Here is a 22,610-nt window from a genome sequence, read left to right as displayed (position 1 = left end):
GGCTTGTTTCGTCTTTTACCATAGAGCTATCAGAAATTAGTAGAAATATAATTTTAAACCAGTCAAATAAAAAAAATTTCGGATGTTTCCCATATCTTATGGGAAAAACCCACTCAAAGATTTTGTTTCGAAAGTTTTGTTTGAGTTTTTGGGATAATATGGCTGCCAGCTGTTGTGGAGTGAAGAAACAAAAGCTGAACAATTCAATGCCTGCAGTTTGCTGCAATGGATCAGCCATACATCCCAATCATTATAAAAATGGCTATACTGTGTCATGTGTAGATATGTGTAATTTTTGTTTTGACGTTCTTCATAGTCACCTGTATAATTATGATCCGCCCAAGACACCGTCTTTCACCAATGAAGCATAGTGAGTACAGTGGAAACCATAACAAAGAAGTTATTGATTTTTCTTAAAATAAAGAAATTTAGAAAAAAATATGTTGAATAATAGAATAGGGAATAATAGTCTGGTTTTGAGAGAAAAAATATATCTTGTGACATACTTTTACAATTTGTTGTGTTCAATATTTGGTTTTGATTTTTAAACCAACAATAATACATTATTAGATCTGTTTCAGGTACAGTGTGCATATTTCTAATCAGCTGATTAGAAAAAGGGTGTAGGTTAAAAAATACATATATGTAATTGTAAATGAAATGAAGTTTGTTGTTAAAGAAAATATCCTTTGTTTACAAACTGATGACTCATAAAATTATATCCTTTGACTTATGTACCTGAGGTAATGAGGTCACAACCTTTTCACCTATGGGTCAGTTAAATCTTGTATTGGCATAATCATCTGTTTGTCATTTACCTGTTATCAGAATAAATCTGGTCAGGCTCAAAACTGACCAACACTTCTGTATATTTGAACAATGATTTTTCTTATTCTAAGAAGTTTACATGTAATATTAAAGATGGATCTATAACTAGGTGTCTATATTAAAGATACCTGCAGCTGTTTTCTTTGTGCAAACTTGTATTGACAGACAATCTCAACATTGGCAACCTGAGATTACTATATAATGTCTGTGTTATACATTGTAGTAATCTCAGTTGCAACTTACCATCTGACATTGTTTCATTAGATAATACATAAAACAGGAATTACCAAATATCTCTGACAGTATAACATGTACAATAAACCAAAACTGCTTGTTACACGTGTATGTTAACAATGTTTCCGTGGAGTATTTATGATGTACAATAGATCACCTCATAAAAATTTCGAGGGTGGAGCTAATAGATAATTATTTTGATCAATTAAATTTTATATAAAATTGGTACTCTCTATGCGATAATTTTAAAAAAATACATGTATATGTATGTGATTAAAATGTATGTACATTTGTATCTAAATTTTCTAACAAAAAAATATAAATTAATTAAAGTCTTTCAAAATTATACGATTAAGGATTATTATTTAAAGTTATCTCATATAATCTTGAAACTTAAGGTTCATTTTGAGAAAATCAATAGTGGTGCTAAAAATTCAAGGGTGAAGCAAGGAGCACCAACCTTGTAAATATTATAGCCTGTGGTGATCCCTGGAATCTAGATGTAACTATGAAATGCAGGCCTATATTTCACGAAAAAGTCTCACAGATGCAGCATGAAATAGATTAAAATACTGTCTTTTATGTACATGTATGATCACAAAATGCAGAAGTACTTCTGGAACTACATGTACTGGTTTTACTGCAATGCAGACCTACAGGAAAATAGAATTATAAAAATTATAACCTTTAATACAATATACATTTAGTCTTAGATACATTCCTTTTTTTTTTCTTTTTTTATGCCCCCGCCGTAGCGGAGGGGGCATTAAGTTTTACCCTTGTCCGTCTGTACGTACGTACGTACGTACGTACGTCCCGAAATTGGTTTCCGTTCTCTAACTTGAGTTTGCCTCAACCAAATGTTATGAAACTTATACACAATGCTTATTACCACAAAACACAGATCAAGTTTGAATTTTGGTGGCATCACTTTAACCGATCTAGAGTTATGCCCCTTTATAAAAGGAAATATTGCAAAATATTTAGTTTCCGTTCTCTAACTTAATTTTGCCTCAACCAAATGTTATGAAACTTATACACAATGCTTATTACCACAAAACACAGATCAAGTTTGAATTTTGGTGGCATCACTTTAACCGATCTAGAGTTATGCCCCTTTATAAAAGGAAATATTGCAAAATATTTAGTTTCCGTTCTCTAACTTAATTTTGCCTCAACCAAATGTTATGAAACTTATACACAATGCTTATTACCACAAAACACAGATCAAGTTTGAATTTTGGTGGTGTCACTTTAACCGATCTAGAGTTATGCCCCTTTATAAAAGGAAAAATTGCAAAATTTTTATTTTCTTCTAAATATCAAGTTTATATAATATATTTTTAAAATTGGAGTTATCTTCCTTTGACCATGATTATAGTTGAATCAACTACAATCAATGCTTTATATAATGCAATGTTTAATTTAGACTTCCACTGATAAAACACAGATCAAGTTGAATTTGGGTAGTGTCACTTTAACCATTATTGAGTTATGCCCCTTTATAAATAGAAAGATTGCAAAATTTTTTAGTTTCCATTCTGTAACTGAAGTTTTCCCCAGCCAAACATTATGAAACCTATACAAAATATTCATTACCACAAAACTCAGTAAGGATCAAGTACAATTTTTTTGTTTCAGTTCTCTAACTTGAGTTTGCCTCAACCAAATGTTATGAAACTTATACACAATGCTTATTACTACATAATACAGATTAAGTACGAAATTAGGTGGCAACACTTTTACCATTCTAGAGTTATGTCCCTTTATAAACATAAAAATTGCTGATTTTTTTTAGTTTGTCTCAACCAAATGTTGTAAAACTTATACACAATGCTTATTACCACAAAACTCAGATCAAGTTCAAATTTGGGTAGCGTCACTTTTACCGTTCTTCAGTTATGTCCCTTTATAACTATATGATATGCAAGCGGGGGCATCATCTGTGTCCACATGTGGACACTATCCACATTTATTTTTTTTATTAGTTGTTATTGGCTTTGAACTAGCTGTCAGTAACTTCGAGTACAGTCTCAGATCTGTACTTAGTGTATTTTTTGTTGTTAGGGATGAGGGATGGATATATACCCTGCCACATCATGTCTGTGTTTTTGTTTGATGTTTTTCTTTGTATCAATCTGATGAGTTGATATAAAAAAGAAGATGTGGTATGATTGCCAATGAGACAACTTTCCACAAGAGACCAAATGACACAGAAATTAACAACTATAGGTCACCATACGGCCTTCAACAATGAGCAAAGCCCATACCGCACAGTCAGCTATAAAAGGCCCCGAAATGAGCCTTTTTCAACTGATTTTTATAGTTTGTTCTTATGTTGTGCTGTTGTGCTGTTGCACCACTGTCCCAGGTTAGGGGAGGATTGAGCACTCACAAACATGTTTAACCCTGCCACATTCTTTATGTGCCTGTCCCAAGCCAGGAGCCTGTAGTTCAGTGGTTGTCATTGGTTCATGTCTGTCATATTTGTTTTTCCTAAATTGTTTTGTTATAAATTAGGCAGTTAGTTTTCTCAATTGAATTGTTTCATATTTTTCATGTCTGGACCTTTTATAGCCGACTATACAGTATGGGTTTTCTCATTGTTGAAGGCCGTACTGTTGCCTATAATTGCGTAAATCCACTTCATTTGAACTTTGGTGGATAGTTGTCTCATTGGCAATCATACCACATCCCCTTATTTTTATATACAATGTAACAATAAGATTTCCAGCTTTATAATGGAGTTGAATAAAGGCCCTCCTTCTGCTGCTAGTACAATTGTATATCTTTTGGTTCTAAAGGGAAGGATTATTTTTAAATCCCAACTGTGAGTTAGACTAATATATCTACTCATTTCTGAGTCATCTGTGTGTCCCTATGTCCATCAAGGTTCATCCTGGTAAGCCAAGTTAGCTTGATATACATTGTTCTTTGATTACATTTAAAAATGTTACTATTCTTCAGAAGACACAGAGAGAACTGATTCTCACTGATTCTGGTGTTTCACAGATAGATATTTTGAAATCTCCCAGTAAAAACTCCCATCTAGGTGTAGTTAATGGTTTGTTGATGGCAGGTACAAGAACGCATGATTTTAAGGTCTGACAGGACATGTGTAATTACAGGTCGACTTTAATTTAAGAATGTCTTACTATACAAATCCTTGTTTTAAAGTTGAAAATTCTCCAAATTCCCTCTCTAGATTTTGGGAGAGTTGCTGGTATTTTTGGTGTGACATCTAGATTTTACACAGTTGAGTATGAGAATCTGTACTCCCTGTCTTTACTGTACATCTGATCATACAAAATGCTCTTAGATAAATTTGTCACAATTTCTCATCACCAACAAACTGCAGCAGCTCCTTAATATTTGGTGCCCAGCTTTTTCAAGGTCAGCAGATTTAATTTTGACCATGCTTATTAAGAAGAAAGAAAAAAATAGAGATTAATAATTTTATGTTTAATACATGTGAAAAATTTTATCAGGATATAACTTGTGTAAGAGGTTTTTGAATTACATTTTAGTCCACTCTTTGTAACCTGGAAAATAGGCAGCAATCGTCGTCTGCGTGGTTGTATTGGAACATTCACAGCTACTAACCTACATGGTGGTCTCAGGGAATATGCAGTTACAAGGTACTGTTCAACATTTGATAATGAATTGACTTAAAGTAGCTCTAAAAAATGACTACATGTATGTATTTATCATGTTTATTATAAGTTGGTTTTTGATTGTAATCAATATGTCTTTTTTTGATTGAATTTTCTATATATTTACATGAAAATGCAATCACTATACATCAGCAGATTAAATTATCAGCCTACCTTTTAATGCTACATGTATTAATAAAAGACCACTGAATTTAATATAATATTTAATCTGAATCCAGTGATCATCACAGAATATTTAAAGAGTAGGGCAAGAAGAACATACTGGTACACCCAAAAATAGGTTTAGAGAATAAAAAAATACAGCACAATTTAGTAAAAACTTGTAACCCTAAAGTTGAAGGGTAACACTTCACACCCACTAATTGAAATGGACTTTATTTTTGTGACCAATATTCCAGTTCTTATATCCATAGGATAATTTTAAGTTGGAACTTTAATATCAAGAGAGATAAAAAAAAAATAGCAAGATGAAAGAGAAAAAAAACTTGGCCCAGTGAAATGCACCTTTTACTCTTGAATAGGCTATAATTACATTATCTCTGGAAACAATAGCAACACTAGGATAAGGTCAAAGAAAATACTGAGAATAAAAAAAACCAATGAATTTCATTATTTCAGGTGAATAATTTGTTGAATCTTTTAAGCTTTTTTTTATTGTATTTTACAATATTGTCTGACATTTTTGCATTCCAGTGCAATGAAAGACAGTCGATTCAGTCCCATCACTAAAGAGGAGTTCAACAAATTGCACTGTTCTGTATCAATACTCACAAACTTTGAGGAAGCCAGGGACTATTTAGACTGGGAGGTAATTATTTATATTTACAATATGAGTACAAGGTACCAGTAGAATTGAGAGTTAAACACTGGGATTGATTTTCAAGTGGGATAGGATGGAACCTTGCAGTTATTGCTACTGCATTTTGTTTAATATGCAAGTTAACTAGAATTACGTAAGAAATCAATATTGATATAGAAATCAAAATGAGTTTGATTTAACAACCAAAATTTGATTTGATATGCTGGAGGAAAAAAACAATTGGGGAAAACATGCCTTGCTTGTGCAAATTTATTTCCTTGCTTCCATGATGTCTCATTTGTTATGCGAGGCAGGATTGCTCAATTATACACATTTCTGCTAGAGGCTAAATCATATATGCAATTGCATGAATTCAAAAATAATCATATATATATGAGATAACATGTACGCAGATGGAGGCAAATAAACCCACACACCTACGTTTGCAGTGTGCATGCTAAATTGGTGATCAATCAAGCATCATTTATAATCAAGAGCTTGTGGTGAGGACATGGTTTGATAACCTTTAACTGTCATACTTAATGCCTAGCTCATATTAATTGATTAGATAAAAATGCCATCATAAATAAACATATCAATTGAAAATACGTGTACAATGTATGCATCAATTTTGTACAAATATGAAATTACTAATTATAGAATTATTTCAGTGAGCATTTTTTAAGCTCACTTTGCCTAAAAGGCCAGGTGAGCTCTCGTCATCACTTGGTGTCTGTCATTAATTTTTTATACGACCGCAAACAAATTTTTGTGGTCGTATATTGGTATGACGTTGGCGTCGTCGTCGTCCGAAGACACATTAGTTTTCGCACTCTAACTTTAGTTTAAGTAAATGGATCTCAATGAAATTTTACCATAAGGTTCAATACCTCAAAAGGAAGGTGGGGATTGATTTTGGGGGTTATGGTACCAACAGTTAAGGAATTAGGGGCCAAAAAGGGACCAAAAATAAGCATTTTTGTAACTTCCAGACATAACTTGTGTGTAAGTGTATGGATCTCTCTGACATTGTACCACAAGGTTCCATATCTCAAAGGGAATGCTGGGATTGATTTTGGGGGTAATTGCCTCCAAATTTTAGGAATTAGGGGCCAAAAAGGGGCAAAAAACAAGCATTTTCTAGTTTCATGACAATAACTTGTGTGTTAGTGTATGGATCTCTCTGACATTGTATCACAAGGTTCCATATCACAAAGGGAATGCTGGGATTGATTTTGGGGGTAATTGCCTCCAAATTTTAGGAATTAGGGCCAAAAAGGGGCAAAAAACAAGCATTTTCTAGTTTCATGACAATAACTTGTGTGTTAGTGTATGGATCTCTCTGACATTGTATCACATGGTTCCATATCACAAAGGGAATGCTGGGATTGATTTTGGGGGTAATTGCCTCCAAATTTTAGGAATTAGGGGCCAAAAACGGGCAAAAAACAAGCATTTTCTAGTTTCATGACTATAACTTGTGTGTTAGTGTATGGATCTCTCTGACATTGTATCACAAGGTTCCATATCACAAAGGGAATGCTGGGATTGATTTTGGGGGTAATTGCCTCCAAATTTTAGGAATTAGGGGCCAAAAAGGGGCAAAAAACAAGCATTTTTCTAGTTTCATGACAATAACTTGTGTGTAAGAGTATGGATCTTTATGAAATTGTACTACAAGGTTCCATATCACAAAGGGAAAGCTGGAAATGAGTTTGGGGGTAATTGACCAAAAAGCTTAGGAAGAAGGGGCCAAAAATAAGCATTTTTCTAGTTTCCAGACAATAACTTGTGTGTAAGTGTATGGATCTCTCTGAAATTGTACTGCAAGGTACCATACCACAAAGGGAAGGCTGGGATTGATTTTGGGGGTAATTCCCTCAAAATTTTATGAATTAGGGGCCATAAAAGGGCAAAAAAACAAGCATTTTTCTAGTTTCAGGACAATAACTTGTGTGTAAGTGTATGGATCTTTATGAAATTGTACTACAAGGTTCCATATCACAAAGGGAAAGCTGGAAATGAGTTTGGGGGTAATTGACCAAAAAGCTTAGGAAGAAGGGGCCAAAAATAAGCATTTTTCTAGTTTCTAGACAATAACTTGTGTGTAAGTGTATGGATCTCTCTGAAATTGTAATGCAAGGTACCATACCACAAAGGGAAGGCTGGGATTGATTTTGGGGGTAATTCCCTCAAAATTTTATGAATTAGGGGCCATAAAAGGGAAAAAAAACAAGCATTTTTCTAGTTTCAGGACAATAACTTGTGTGTAAGTGTATGGATCTTTATGAAATTGTACTGTAAGGTTCCATATCACAAAGGGAAAGCTGGGTTTGAGTTTGGGGGTAATTGCTCTAAACGTTTAGGAATTTGGGGCCAAAAAGGGGCCAAAAAACAAGCATTTTTCTAGTTTCCAGACAATAACTTGTGTTCAAGTGTATGGATCTCTCTGAAATTGTACTGCAAGGTACCATACCACAAAGGGAAAGCTGGGATTGAGTTTGGGGGTGATGAATCATAAGGGGGTTCAAAAAATTTGGGGGGGGATTTTTGTTTCCTTTTTTTTCTTTAGAATTTTCCATTTTAAATTGGTTATTTCTGATTTATATATAAAAGCAAATAATGGTTTGAATATAGTAAATTAAAAATTTTTAAGTTCTTAGACCACTTTCATTCTGTGTCAGAAACCTATGCTGTGTCAAATATTTAATTACAATCCAAATTCAGTGCTGTATCAAGCTTGAATGTTGTGTCCATACTTGCCCCAACTGTTCAGGGTTCGACCTCTGTAGTCGTATCAAGCTGCGCCCCAGCGGAGCATTTTATTAAACAAATATCTTTGTCAGTTATATGTAAAAATATCAGGTGAGCAATACAGGCTCCTTGTACTAAGCCTTTAGTTCATTGATTAAATTGTGTTCTAATTGCCACAATTAATAATAGAGAATTACAAATGTATAAACTCCATGGTAATCCGGTACATGTATATTGAAAAAATCAATGTCCATTTATACTGGCACCTTTAATGCAAAAATTAAATCAGTGTTAACACATTTTTCCCCTGATTAAGAAGACAGACATGCAAGATTAAAGTCAAGGGATTTGGAACCCCTCGATTCTTCAGATGGGTTTGAAATTGCACAAAAATCTGTGGAAATAATGTTGGATCTCTCCCCTTTTACAATATTTCATGACAATTCTTTATTTTCTATAGTTTTCAGAGTCTTTCAGTAATTTTAGAATAAGTAATCTTAAAATACTACTATTAATTATCTCTTGAGTTCGAATAATTTATTCAGACTACAAGGGAAGGGCAGGGCTACTGTGAATTAACCTCTATTTCAACCATTATGCGGCCACCATCAATAAACTCATTTTTCTGCTACTTTTGGATGCTTATGTAAATAATTAATAAGGAAAAACTGACGATTGTGCTATACATATTATATACAGTGAAAATAAAAACATCAAGGGCCCGCGGTAGTAAAACTTTACTCAGTACTTGGAGTAGGTACAAGATTTCTACTCTAAAGACCAAATCCATAATTTTGATTGGTTGATTTCTGAGCATGAGTACGATAATCATGCTCGAAAGTTTTATGACCATAAGGCCTGGACGGTGGTCTAGATTGTCTCATGTAGGTGATTCTTGAAACATTCAAGACTTCCAGCACTGGTGGTGGCATGTGGTAGGGCATTCAGTTAAACTAATTTAATTAGACCACTTGGGCAATTGTTATTATAGAAATTGTATAAAATTAATGAATTTATAATTTTATGATGAGAGAATGGTAAGATTAAGAAAGAAGATGAGGTCTTGCCTTCAAATGAGAAATATTAAGAACTAAGCAAACAACCAAACAAGTCTGTTTTGGTAATATGAAAGACCTACGCTATGGATTTTTAGGGGGAAGGAAATAGTTAATGGTAAGCGAAGGTAATTAGAGAACCACCACATACTATAGACACCAGCAAGGGTGACTTAAGTATAAAAATATGGTAAAATGGACTAGAATGGTCCATTCCGAGAGGGGAGGAAGGCATCTGTGTGGCTGCTTTTTTTTAAACATTGGAACTATTGTTCCAATCCTTTCTTAGGCATAAGCCTCACTAACAAGGATGTAGCAATCATGTTAGCCATTGAAATTATGTACACTGCAATATTGTTCCAAATACTCCTCATGGCTATTTTACATTGTGATCTGCACAAATGAAATGTGAAAAATTTTGGGTTAAATCCTTAGAACAGTTTATTGAAGTATGCATGTGATTAGTTTTGTTAGTTTGCTGGCTAGTTAAGTCATGTACTGATATACCAGTATGATTGACAATTGTCATGATCAACAAACAATATGAGACAAAAGGGGGAGTTTTAATTGGAAACCCCTCCTCTTTAATGCTAATCCTAATTGACCAATTGCCTAACTTTTGTCTTACATAATTAAGCACTCAAATACACAACTTAATACCCAATTCTTGACATAATATTATGTTAGATGTTTACCTTTGTCTTTTGTTCTAGTCACCACTTAAAATTATTTTGTAAATCATCACTCAAAAGTGAATGATTAAAGATGAATTAGTCTGTATCAAATCAAAGACAAAAAATAAAAACCTATATAAATAAAACAATGCAAGATGGGTCTATTTTACTTGTACTATCATCAGTTATATGCTTGAAACAATAAGCAAAATAATTAAATTCTAGTGAGCCACAGACAGACATTGTCACACATTTAGCTCATTTTATCTACAGAAAAATTCTTTTCCAAGAACTGTAGTAAGGCAACTATTGTGCAATAAATCGTATTTCAAGTTTTTCCACCACCACACATATCAGGGGTGTAGCTAGGTATTAAAACAACTGTAAAAATTGCGGCAGGGAATCTGGGGGCCGCTTAAGGCGCCCAGAAGGTCAGGACAGAGCCCTGGTAGGAGTTTCAGGGGGGGTGGCTTCCCCGGATAACGATTTTCGGCATTTTTAGTTGCAAATTTTGTGTACAAATAACATAAAATTTACTGGTGATTTTATCATGATGATATACATGTGAGCTAAGGCTCCGTGTTGAAGACCGTACTTTGACCTATAATGGTTTACTTTTATAAATTTTGACTTGGATGGAGTGTTGTCTCATTGGCACTCATACCACATCTTCTTATATCTATGAAGAAAAGCTTGAAGAATTATAAATAATTTGACAATAACATCTGACTGATGAATTAAGGCAGTACAATCGGAATTCTATTTTTTTTCATCTACCAAATGAATTGTCCAGCGTATATCGGCATAGCCCTTTAATTAAGCAGTACATCCTGTTTAGTATTTTCATATCTATTACTTTCTGACAAAGGATAATTGATATATATATATATATATATAAACAAGTCTAAATTGAAAACAACGTTCAAACCTATGATTGCGTTGGATAAAAACCGCAACTTTTATACCTGTGCATGCAAAACAAATTTCTTTGTAGAGGGGTCTAAATACAGCACAAACAACATTTTCCAAAAGACCAAAAAAGTGAAAAAGTATATTTTAACAAAACGCATTTGACTAGCAGGTCGAACAACGGATGTTCTTAAACCCTGCTGACTGCCATGGCGATTGCCAAATAAACAGATCACAGATGTAACACAATGCATCTTAATTATATTAATTTAATACCAAACAGAAAAGAATAAACTTGCGGAAAAGATGGTATACCGCAAACATGAGGTGCAAAAATTTGTACACCATATCCGGATTTCAACAATTAATGTCTCACCAGTGATGTTAGGAATCGAAACGGTATTTGGAAGGCCATATAATTTACCTCAATTTGGGATTGACTCTTGAATTTTGAAGAGTCGAAATAGGATGAACGGATCATATAAACCCGAAGGCAAATATAATACAAGCCCAAACGAAAAAATATAAACAAGTCTAAATTGAAAACAACGTTCAAACCTATGATTGCGTTGGATAAAAACCGCAACTTTTATACGTGTGCATGCAAAACAAATTTCTTTGTAGAGGGGTCTAAATACAGCACAAACAACATTTTCCAAAAGACCAAAAAAGTATATTTTAACAAAACGCATTTGACTAGCAGGTCGAACAACTGATGTTCTTAAACCCTGCTGACTGCCATGGCGATTGCCAAATAAACGGATCACAGATGTAACACAATGGATCTTAATTATATTAATTTAATACCAAACAGAAAAGAATAAACTTGCGGAAAAGATGGTATACCGCAAACATGAGGTGCAAAAATTTGTACACCATATCCGGATTTCGACAATTAATGTCTCTTCAGTGATGTTAGGAATCGAAACGGTATTTGGAAGGCCATATAATTTACCTCAATTTGGGATTGACTCTTGAATTTTGAAGAGTCGAAATAGGATGAACGGATCATATAAACCCGAAGGCAAATATAATACAAGCCCAAACGAAAAAATATAAACAAGTCTAAATTGAAAACAACGTTCAAACCTATGATTGCGTTGGATAAAAACCGCAACTTTTATACGTGTGCATGCAAAACAAATTTCTTTGTAGAGGGGTCTAAATACAGCACAAACAACATTTTCCAAAAGACCAAAAAAGTGAAAAAGTATATTTTAACAAAACGCATTTGACTAGCAGGTCGAACAACAGATGTTCTTAAACCCTGCTGACTGCCATGGCTATTACCAAATAAACGGATCACAGATGTAACACAATGGATCTTAATTATATTAATTTAATACCAAACAGAAAAGAATAAACTTGCAGAAAAGATGGTATACCGCAAACATGAGGTGCAAAAATTTGTACACCATATCCGGATTTCGACAATTAATGTCTCTTCAGTGATGTTAGGAATCGAAATGGTATTTGGAAGGCCATATAATTTACCTCAATTTGGGATTGACTCTTGAATTTTGAAGAGTCGAAATAGGATGAACGGATCATATAAACCCGAAGGCAAATATAATACAAGCCCAAACGAAAAAATATAAACAAGTCTAAATTGAAAACATTGTTCAAACCTATGATTGCGTTGGATAAAAACCGCAACTTTTATACGTGTGCATGCAAAACAAATTTCTTTGTAGAGGGGTCTAAATACAGCACAAACAACATTTTCCAAAAGACCAAAAAAGTGAAAAAGTATATTTTAACAAAACGCATTTGACTAGCAGGTCGAACAACGGATGTTCTTAAACCCTGCTGACTGCCATGGCGATTGCCAAATAAACGGATCACAGATGTAACACAATGGATCTTAATTATATTAATTTAATACCAAACAGAAAAGAATAAACTTGCGGAAAAGATGGTATACCGCAAACATGAGGTGCAAAAATTTGTACACCATATCCGGATTTCGACAATTAATGTCTCTTCAGTGATGTTAGGAATCGAAACGGTATTTGGAAGGCCATATAATTTACCTCAATTTGGGATTGACTCTTGAATTTTGAAGAGTCGAAATAGGATGAACGGATCATATAAACCCGAAGGCAAATATAATACAAGCCCAAACGAAAAAATATAAACAAGTCTAAATTGAAAACAACGTTCAAACCTATGATTGCGTTGGATAAAAACCGCAACTTTTATACCTGTGCATGCAAAACAAATTTCTTTGTAGAGGGGTCTAAATACAGCACAAACAACATTTTCCAAAAGACCAAAAAAGTGAAAAAGTATATTTTAACAAAACGCATTTGACTAGCAGGTCGAACAACGGATGTTCTTAAACCCTGCTGACTGCCATGGCGATTGCCAAATAAACGGATCACAGATGTAACACAATGGATCTTAATTATATTAATTTAATACCAAACAGAAAAGAATAAACTTGCGGAAAAGATGGTATACCGCAAACATGAGGTGCAAAAATTTGTACACCATATCCGGATTTCGACAATTAATGTCTCTTCAGTGATGTTAGGAATCGAAACGGTATTTGGAAGGCCATATAATTTACCTCAATTTGGGATTGACTCTTGAATTTTGAAGAGTCGAAATAGGATGAACGGATCATATAAACCCGAAGGCAAATATAATACAAGCCCAAACGAAAAAATATAAACAAGTCTAAATTGAAAACAACGTTCAAACCTATGATTGCGTTGGATAAAAACCGCAACTTTTATACGTGTGCATGCAAAACAAATTTCTTTGTAGAGGGGTCCAAATACAGCACAAACAACATTTTCCAAAAGACCAAAAAAGTGAAAAAGTATATTTTAACAAAACGCATTTGACTAGCAGGTCGAACAACGGATGTTCTTAAACCCTGCTGACTGCCATGGCGATTGCCAAATAAACGGATCACAGATGTAACACAATGGATCTTAATTATATTAATTTAATACCAAACAGAAAAGAATAAACTTGCGGAAAAGATGGTATACCGCAAACATGAGGTGCAAAAATTTGTACACCATATCCGGATTTCGACAATTAATGTCTCTTCAGTGATGTTAGGAATCGAAACGGTATTTGGAAGGCCATATAATTTACCTCAATTTGGGATTGACTCTTGAATTTTGAAGAGTCGAAATAGGATGAACGGATCATATAAACCCGAAGGCAAATATAATACAAGCCCAAACGAAAAAATATAAACAAGTCTAAATTGAAAACAACGTTCAAACCTATGATTGCGTTGGATAAAAACCGCAACTTTTATACGTGTGCATGCAAAACAAATTTCTTTGTAGAGGGGTCTAAATACAGCACAAACAACATTTTCCAAAAGACCAAAAAAGTGAAAAAGTATATTTTAACAAAACGCATTTGACTAGCAGGTCGAACAACGGATGTTCTTAAACCCTGCTGACTGCCATGGCGATTGCCAAATAAACGGATCACAGATGTAACACAATGGATCTTAATTATATTAATTTAATACCAAACAGAAAAGAATAAACTTGCGGAAAAGATGGTATACCGCAAACATGAGGTGCAAAAATTTGTACACCATATCCGGATTTCGACAACTAATGTCTCTTCAGTGATGTTAGGAATCGAAACGGTATTTGGAAGGCCATATAATTTACCTCAATTTGGGATTGACTCTTGAATTTTGAAGAGTCGAAATAGGATGAACGGATCATATAAACCCGAAGGCAAATATAATACAAGCCCAAACGAAAAAATATAAACAAGTCTAAATTGAAAACAACGTTCAAACCTATGATTGCGTTGGATAAAAACCGCAACTTTTATACGTGTGCATGCAAAACAAATTTCTTTGTAGAGGGGTCTAAATACAGCACAAACAACATTTTCCAAAAGACCAAAAAAGTGAAAAAGTATATTTTAACAAAACGCATTTGACTAGCAGGTCGAACAACGGATATATATATATATATATATATATGTACATCTATTGATAGTTAGAAATAAGATGTGGTACGAGTGCCAATGAGACAACTCTCCATCCAAGTCACAATTTGTAAAAGTAAACCATTATAGGTCAAAGTACGGTCTTAAACACGGAGCATATTTACAATCCTTCATTAAAAAATCATTGCGGTACGTAAACACTCAGACTACAGTATAATAATACTACCCTTTGGGTTAGGTATCGACTTTTCCATCTTTTGATTCTTAAACCTTCAACATCCCCGGCCTCACAAACATACACACACCGAGACACACACACACACAGTCGATGCCTTATGCAGAAGCATGGTTCCTTTCATACTACACTACAGCTCGGGTGGATTTTGCTTTGTCCACCGGCCCACCATGGGAGTGGGCACCGGGTGGGCAAAATTTGTACCTTGTCCACTCTGCCCACCTGTAGGAGTGGGCATTCAATTTCTTTTGTTTCATCTAAAGACTTGCAAGTACAATCACTTGAAAAAAGCAGATAAGCATTTGTAATCAATATTTTTACAAAAAAAAGATTATAGCTAGAGTGGGTGGACTGCCCACAGTGGGCCAGTGGAAAAAGCAAAATCCACACGGGCTGTTGTGTATCTAACAAAATTTAAGAAATTCATATTTTCTGATAACTTGTACTGTAAAATCCCTTCTAGCTTAGGAATTTGAAAAAATCGTGGTCGATATACACGACGTAGATCGAGAGTCCTCGAAGTTACAATTAGCAAATAGTTCTCGCATGTTCAGGACAAAAACAAATTTACAATTAATATATCAGGTAGGTCCTGTAATATGGATTGTCTAGGATGAAGGTCTGGAAATTTGGAAATTGAGGGTTTATATCATAGGGACAGAAATTTGCCTTTCAGCAGGGTAGACCACCGTCGGACCCCTCAAAGAGTTGTTGCAAGTGTTCTTAACGTCCAGAGAGCGTGGTATTCTCTAGGTTCAATAGGCATCGGATTTAACGTCCGCATTCTGACCAGACGTTACTGCGTATTTATACATCCCACACAACCAAACAAAAGCCCCACTTTGTCAAAGGTTTTATGTAGGTCGGATGAAGACCAAGTTGAAAGCTAGTTGAAAGCCAACAACTAATAAAAATCATGTATCTAAGAATATATCAGGGTTTTGAGCATGTTGAGGTTCCTTCAAGAATTTGTTGATAGAAGTGAAATGATCTGGGGCAAAGTTCTAGTTTTCAGTTTCATGAGGTGGAATATAATGTACATACAACTCTATCCAATACTCCATTCACGGATGATAGACTTGTGTACAAATGACATTTGTTAATTAAAGAGTTTTGACGACTTCATGTGCATCTACAGATAACTTTGCCATTAATTTTTTTCATAAAAAAATATTTGTGAAAAAATTATGTGTAGGCATGTGCCTAAAGTACCTAACCGCAGCTACACCCCTGCATATGATTTGAAATTATTCAAACAACTCTTACAAACTTTCCACCAATGATTTCGATCACTATTGATTATTTCCTGTCCAACTGGATTAGAGATGTAAAATGCAATGTCTTATGTAGGCTAGTGCCAAGCTCTCTGAAGTGTCTGTAGGTGGCATGATGCAAGACAAAATTTCTTACCCATCCAACATACCCTCTTTTTCCATGTAGACCAAATTTTTCTACTCACTTTGTAGAACCTACCAATTTGATAAATTTTCAATGTTTTCTTGTGTATAATATGCAGGAAATATTTCCCACTGGGCGTTATTTAAAATGCAAATCTATCTTTATTTTTCCAGCGTTCAGATCTTGTGATCATCTTATTAAACAGTATGTCAGTACTTTTATTCAACTACTTTATGCATGTGACAAATCATTGAAAGAAATGTTGAAGTTTGTCAATTTAAATGTTTTGTTAAATATTAATGTTTGTTGATGTTTAAGGTTGGTAAGCATGGGATCAGAATAGAATTTTTGAATGAAAAGGGTCACAAGAAAACTGCCACATATTTACCAGAGGTAGCTATAGAACAAGGTAATAATGAATATATTAGATTAGAGAACAAAGTTAATTGAATTGTAAGATATCCTCTTTCTACATGTATGATAAAGTTTTTTATGCCAGGCTATTACATGGAAGGAAAACCAATTATTTGTTGTGGAGTTACATGTATGGAACAATAACAAAGGAAACTAGTATAACAAATATAGACTGCTTTGAAATGCCATAAATTTGGGTTCAATGCATTTTTTTAAAAATCCAGTATTTCATTTGCACAAAAAAATAAATATTGCTTTGGGCCAATTTACAGGTAAAATATAATGAAGACTTTTTAATATGAAAACAATTGTTAACACAGTATAAATTCCATGCGTCGGAAGCTCTTTTCTGGAATTACCTACATCAGGAACACTCAAAGCCAAATATTTGAAAGCCAAGGATATATAAGAATAGAAACAGTTGAAGAGCTATATGATCTAAAAGGACCTAAAAAAAATAGCCAAATCCATCAAAGGTCAACTTTGCCTGAGGGAGTTGAAACCTTAGTTTCTTTTTAATTTCAAAATTTATGAACAGACAATTTAAGAATAAGTTGTATTCTGAGTATGAGTCCTGTATAAGAAGTGTTGTAGAGTATTCTCTCAAATCGGGTAAGTAAGTGTGTTCAAATTCAAGTCTCATACAAAACTGAGTCACTAATAGGTTTAAAATTTTAAAGGGATTACATTTTCGAGGTGAAAAAATGGACATAATTCATTTCGAAGACAAATAGAAGAGGAAATATGTCAGTATTTTTTTAAGAACTCACATTTAGGATATCTTAAAAAATGATGGCCAATTGTATAGATATACCCCAAAAAGTTGCAAAGCCAGATTCACAACAGATGTGGACAGATAAAACCATTATAAAACATTGAATGATACAGTCTGAGTATGGTTTCGACCAACAAAAAAGTACATTTAAATAAACTAATCTGTGTCTTTAAGTTTTCATTTTGGTTTCTTGATGTGATTTATGATGAATATGTTATATAATGCTATTAAAACTATGTTGTAACATAATTATCATTATAAGTCTCTTTATAATACAGATCTTTCATTCAAAGATGAAATGTATTATTTTGGCTTAAATGAAATATGATTTGTGGCACAAATGAAATGCCAATTGGTGCAAAAGCAAAGCACCGAATTTTATAATTAGAATTTTTTTAAAGCATAAGTCGGTTTAATTTCTTTTGAAACAACCTCTCAGGTCGAAAATCAATGATTTTTTTTTTTTAAATCTTACTATTTTGTAGAATTCAAAAAAATTGATTTTATTTATAGTGTTTATAATCAATGCCTTGATGTACAACTGAACCTTATAAAATTATATTAGTCATTTCTAGATCTAGAATAAAACAGTTTTGTTGACTTTTTCAGGCTGGGATGCTGTACAGACAATAGACTCTCTTCTTCGCAAAGGAGGTTTGAGGGGACCAATTAACAATGAAGTCCGTAGAAATATAAAATTGACACGTTATCGAAGCGAGAAAATAACAATAAGTTATAACGACTATTTAGGTCACAGACAAAATGGACATGCATGATGATAGCTTTGTACAGCAGGGATCCAGTAGCTCAACTCATTCTCACAAGGACCACTGAAGAAACCATTATACAGGGAACCAGATCTTGTATGCATGATTTCAAATCTAATTATGACTTTTTTTTATCAGTCAATAAATATGTTAAGTGATGTTGGTTCATCTGAAAACAAAACCATTGACATAGATTATTGAAAAGTTTGTCAAGTAAGCTTTAGTTTTATGTGTAGATTAATCATGAAAATGATATACAACCATCATATTTACAATAAGTAAAATGTATGGTAATTAACATATTTTTTTTTAGTAAATTGGGAAATATTTTTTAAAGTAACAATGACATTTGAGTTCTGTGTCCTAATTTCATATAGTGTTTAGTAAAATTGGAAACCGACCTAAAAGGAAATGTATAGTTAAGTACAATTTTTATTTCACTAAAAGTTTTTATGTTTTACATGAGACTAAGGTTTCAACTCCCTCAGGCAAGTCTTGATAAACCTATCTGATTGATTGATTAAATAATTGATTGTGGTTTAACATCCCATTTGCACACAAGGGCTTTGCCACTGCAAGAACATTTAATCTGTATGCATGTATGACTTCATTTTTTACCATGTCTTGAATGTAACTTAAAAGATATTTATCAATCAAAATACAAACCTATAAACACAATCAGCTGTATATCAGGGTATAGTGTTTGGTAACACCTTTCATGTTTGAATGATCATGGAATATTCAAGTCATGTAGGTAAATATGTTTCATTTGCCATTTCTGTTTCATTCTTATGATCTCATTCTTGTCTTTGAAAGTAGAATCAGTCATTTTGTGAGCATTAAGTTTGCTTTCGATTGAACAAAGAACATCATTTAGCAGTGTATCTCTAAGTCATCATCCTTAAGAGGCCTTTTTAACCTGTGTACTGTATGAAGTAAGTTATCATGCAGAGAATCTCATTTGCTCTACATATATATGCCCATGTTATATCAACCATTTCTAAAAATGAATTTGTTTGGTCATAAAATTTTGAATACAGGTGAATGAAATTGTCATGTTGTATGTTTGTATTAACTTTATACTTAAGAAAATATTGTATTGGTGTTTGACTAACAGAAAAAGTCAGAATGTAGAAAGACATGTGCTGACCCAAAAAGAGAACTATTAACCCCAATTGGGATGATAAAAGGTATGGAAGGCTTGTTAATCATGTAAATACCAGCATTGATATACAAATGTCAATTGCATGGTGTTTTTGCAAAGCAAAACCAGCATTATAGTAGACAAGCATACCTGTAATGTTATACTGCAATAAGGCATAGCAGATAGTTATAGATTTTCAACCAGTCTGTCTAAACTAGAAATAATTTGTACAAAATCTATTTTTTTATCCAAAATTAATCATTTGATCAACAATTATTAAAAGAAAAAAAATTGTCAATTGAAGAAAAATTTTAAAATTCAAACTTCTATCAGATATAATTTATGAATTCAAAAGAGCAAAATCTGGTCTTATAGTTGACTCAATAACTCAAATTTAATCCAACCAATAGAATTGTTTATTGTTGACCAACATTTTTGCATTTATATATGCAGTCTCAGGGATCACTTATATACATGTTTAATATTTATTGTGTACAGATTTGACCACAAAAACATGCAAGCAATAATATTTTCAAACCACCAACCATAAGTATAATTTGTCTAGTTTACCTTATTTTCTTGGCTCATTTATACTTCCAAAGTGACAACCATGCTAGTCTTGACAGTAACAAGTTAAAATTAATAAAATTTTAATGCTAGGGCTTATTTTGTATGTTTTGTTGTATTCGTTCTTTTTAATTGGCCAAATATTTATATTTCTTAATTCAAAATATTTCATTAGCCATTAATGTTTTGCCTTCACAGACTTGTTAGTCAATGTAGTGCAGCAACGTTTCGAAAACAAATTTCTACTTGAGGGCCCATTGTTCTGTTATTTATTTACTTCTGATAGAGATCTGAATCCACTGTCTGTCAAGCAAGAGGTAAGATTATGTGACAGTCATACAAGAGATGATATATTTTAACAATTGTGTGACAGTCATGTAAGTTGTCAAAGTAAAAGTATGAATGAGTTTTGTTAGTAAACAAAAATAGACAAAAAAAAATGTTTTATTTAATCTCCAATAATTGGGTAGAAATCCATATTACCAGAACAAAAACATGTTACTTTTAAAAAGGAGAGAGATGTCAATTTGTAAAAAACTTTTCTTTTTACTTTTGATGTAGTTTTCATGGACGAAATGCTATAAAAGTCCTTTTGCATTTTTTTCTTAGTTAGATTTATTGCCTAGTTGTTTGAATTGTGATGTTTGTAATTTCCACGATAGTATCATTGTTAGAGCTAAAGGTCCTTGGCTGTACAATTAATATTAGGATATTTCAATATATTTGTCATTTATATATTCAAAATATTGTTACACATTAGTATATATCTAGAGTTGGTAAAATGTTTGAATTTTATACTGAATTCATATTTTATGTGTGCATGTTTTAGTGTGTTTCTATTTTATGTGTTGTTGGTAACATTCTGTCTGTTAATGTTAAGTGTGTTCCAAGATGGAAGAATTTTATGCTGACTTTTTTATTCTTTTTATTTAACGAAGCTACTTCTCGGGATTGCAGGTCATAGAATTATAGCATGCTGTACTGCTGAATTCAAAGATTATGGAACAAATTACAGTAGATTGATTAAAATAAATGCACAACAAAACACCATATTATATACTTGGACTATCAATCCTCTGCTTTATCAGGGGGATTGGGGGATCTTGGTCACTAAAATGGTGATTTGCCTTGTTATTTTAAGAAATAAGTACAAGTCCAGTTACTGTCATTGCTTTTCATTTTTTTTTTATTAATGAAAAAAAATGTTTACATTAATTACTATTTATTTTAATGTATTTTCAAAAGATAAGAAAAATTCACATATGAAGCAAAATTAGTCTTTGGCGATTCTAAATTTTATCTGACTTTATATGTTGTTTTTTTTCTATATGGAATTGACATAGTTTAAAACAACAGATATTTTTTAAAAGACCTTGAAAAACGTATGTTAAAATACTAATTAAGAAAAATAAGGAGATTTACCTTAACTAATATTTTTTAAATGAATAAAAAATCCTAATATTTGCCACATCACCAGTATATCAGGTATATTGAATGATGTGATGTCCTTTCCCAGCATGCAAGCTTTATTTTAACAACTCTCTGATTGCATTTGGATATTTTTATTCTAGATAAATTTATTTTAATACGTCTAAATGCCAAAAGTAAACAAAAATGTTATTCTTTAGCTCCCAACTACTTATTATTACTTAACAAGATTTTATGTATATCTCAATGTATGCTTATACTGCATCAAAAAAATATTATACCAACAAATCTATATTTAAAGTGAAAGTATTCTCTTTTTACAAAAGTATCTCTGCATTTGTTTTCTTTAGATCTACCAAACCCTACAACAGTCAGCAGAAAATAAATAATGCATGATAAAAGGAAAATCAATAGGAAAAGGGAATCTTAAATATTACTCTAAGATCCCACAAAAGCAGGTTGTGATAGGTGTTAAAAATTCATTAAACATTGATACAAGTGAGGAAACATTATTTTAAATCATGAAAAAATGTTGATATTTGTTTTATGTTACTGATGATTAAATAATTAGACATTCTGATACTGTTTGAAGAGTTGGTCTTGAAAGATCTCTCTGTTTTTCTTATGTTTTATAAAGTTGTGAATGGTATATAAGTTTTTATATTGTCAGTATATTGTATGAATTGTGGCAATGGCCACACAAATTAAGCTTCTAAATGATATTTTAGGGTTATGATGTATGAAGGACTGATTATATATGAATGAGTGTCAAAATAAAATAAAAGTTGAAAATAGTAAAGTTTTGTGTTTATTCCATTTGAGCTAGCCTGAGCCAAAGGCCCATGCTAGCCATTGACTTCACTTGGCCTCCAGCTGTTAACATTTCACATTTTAATCTTGTTTAGAAACACTGAACAGAACAAAAACAAACATGAAAGTATTGTTACTTTTAAAAAAAAAGCTCTTTCCACATTTAAATCTTCATGTTTAGAAACACTGAGCAAAACAAACCAAAT

General features: G+C 32.8%; 1 protein-coding gene across 1 annotated transcript; it reads left to right on the top strand.

The window, feature by feature from the left end:
• The first annotated feature begins 107 nt into the window (after positions 1 to 107).
• On the top strand, positions 108 to 22,393 carry LOC127738419 (nuclear protein AMMECR1-like). Its single transcript, XM_052249662.1, has 5 exons — positions 108 to 370; positions 4,590 to 4,700; positions 5,430 to 5,544; positions 16,818 to 16,908; positions 18,298 to 22,393. Exons 1-5 carry the CDS (start codon positions 159 to 161, stop codon positions 18,462 to 18,464), a joined length of 696 nt encoding a protein of 231 aa, XP_052105622.1. The 5' UTR covers positions 108 to 158; the 3' UTR covers positions 18,465 to 22,393.
• Positions 22,394 to 22,610: the final 217 nt, after the last annotated feature.

The sequence above is a fragment of the Mytilus californianus genome, unplaced genomic scaffold, assembly GCF_021869535.1.
Source record: "Mytilus californianus isolate M0D057914Y unplaced genomic scaffold, xbMytCali1.0.p SCAF_4, whole genome shotgun sequence".
Taxonomy (NCBI): Eukaryota; Metazoa; Mollusca; class Bivalvia; order Mytilida; family Mytilidae; genus Mytilus; species Mytilus californianus.
This window is presented reverse-complemented; position numbering and strand designations above follow the sequence as displayed.

Excerpts from the sequence above, each read along its gene's own strand:
- LOC127738419 (XM_052249662.1), top strand. The coding sequence starts at position 159 with ATGGCTGCCAGCTGTTGTGGAGTGAAGAAACAAAAGCTGAACAATTCA. Across the intron at positions 5,545-16,817 it reads GGGACTATTTAGACTGGGAG|GTTGGTAAGCATGGGATCAG; the intron begins GTAATTATTTAT and ends TTGATGTTTAAG. Across the intron at positions 16,909-18,297 it reads AGAGGTAGCTATAGAACAAG|GCTGGGATGCTGTACAGACA; the intron begins GTAATAATGAAT and ends TGACTTTTTCAG.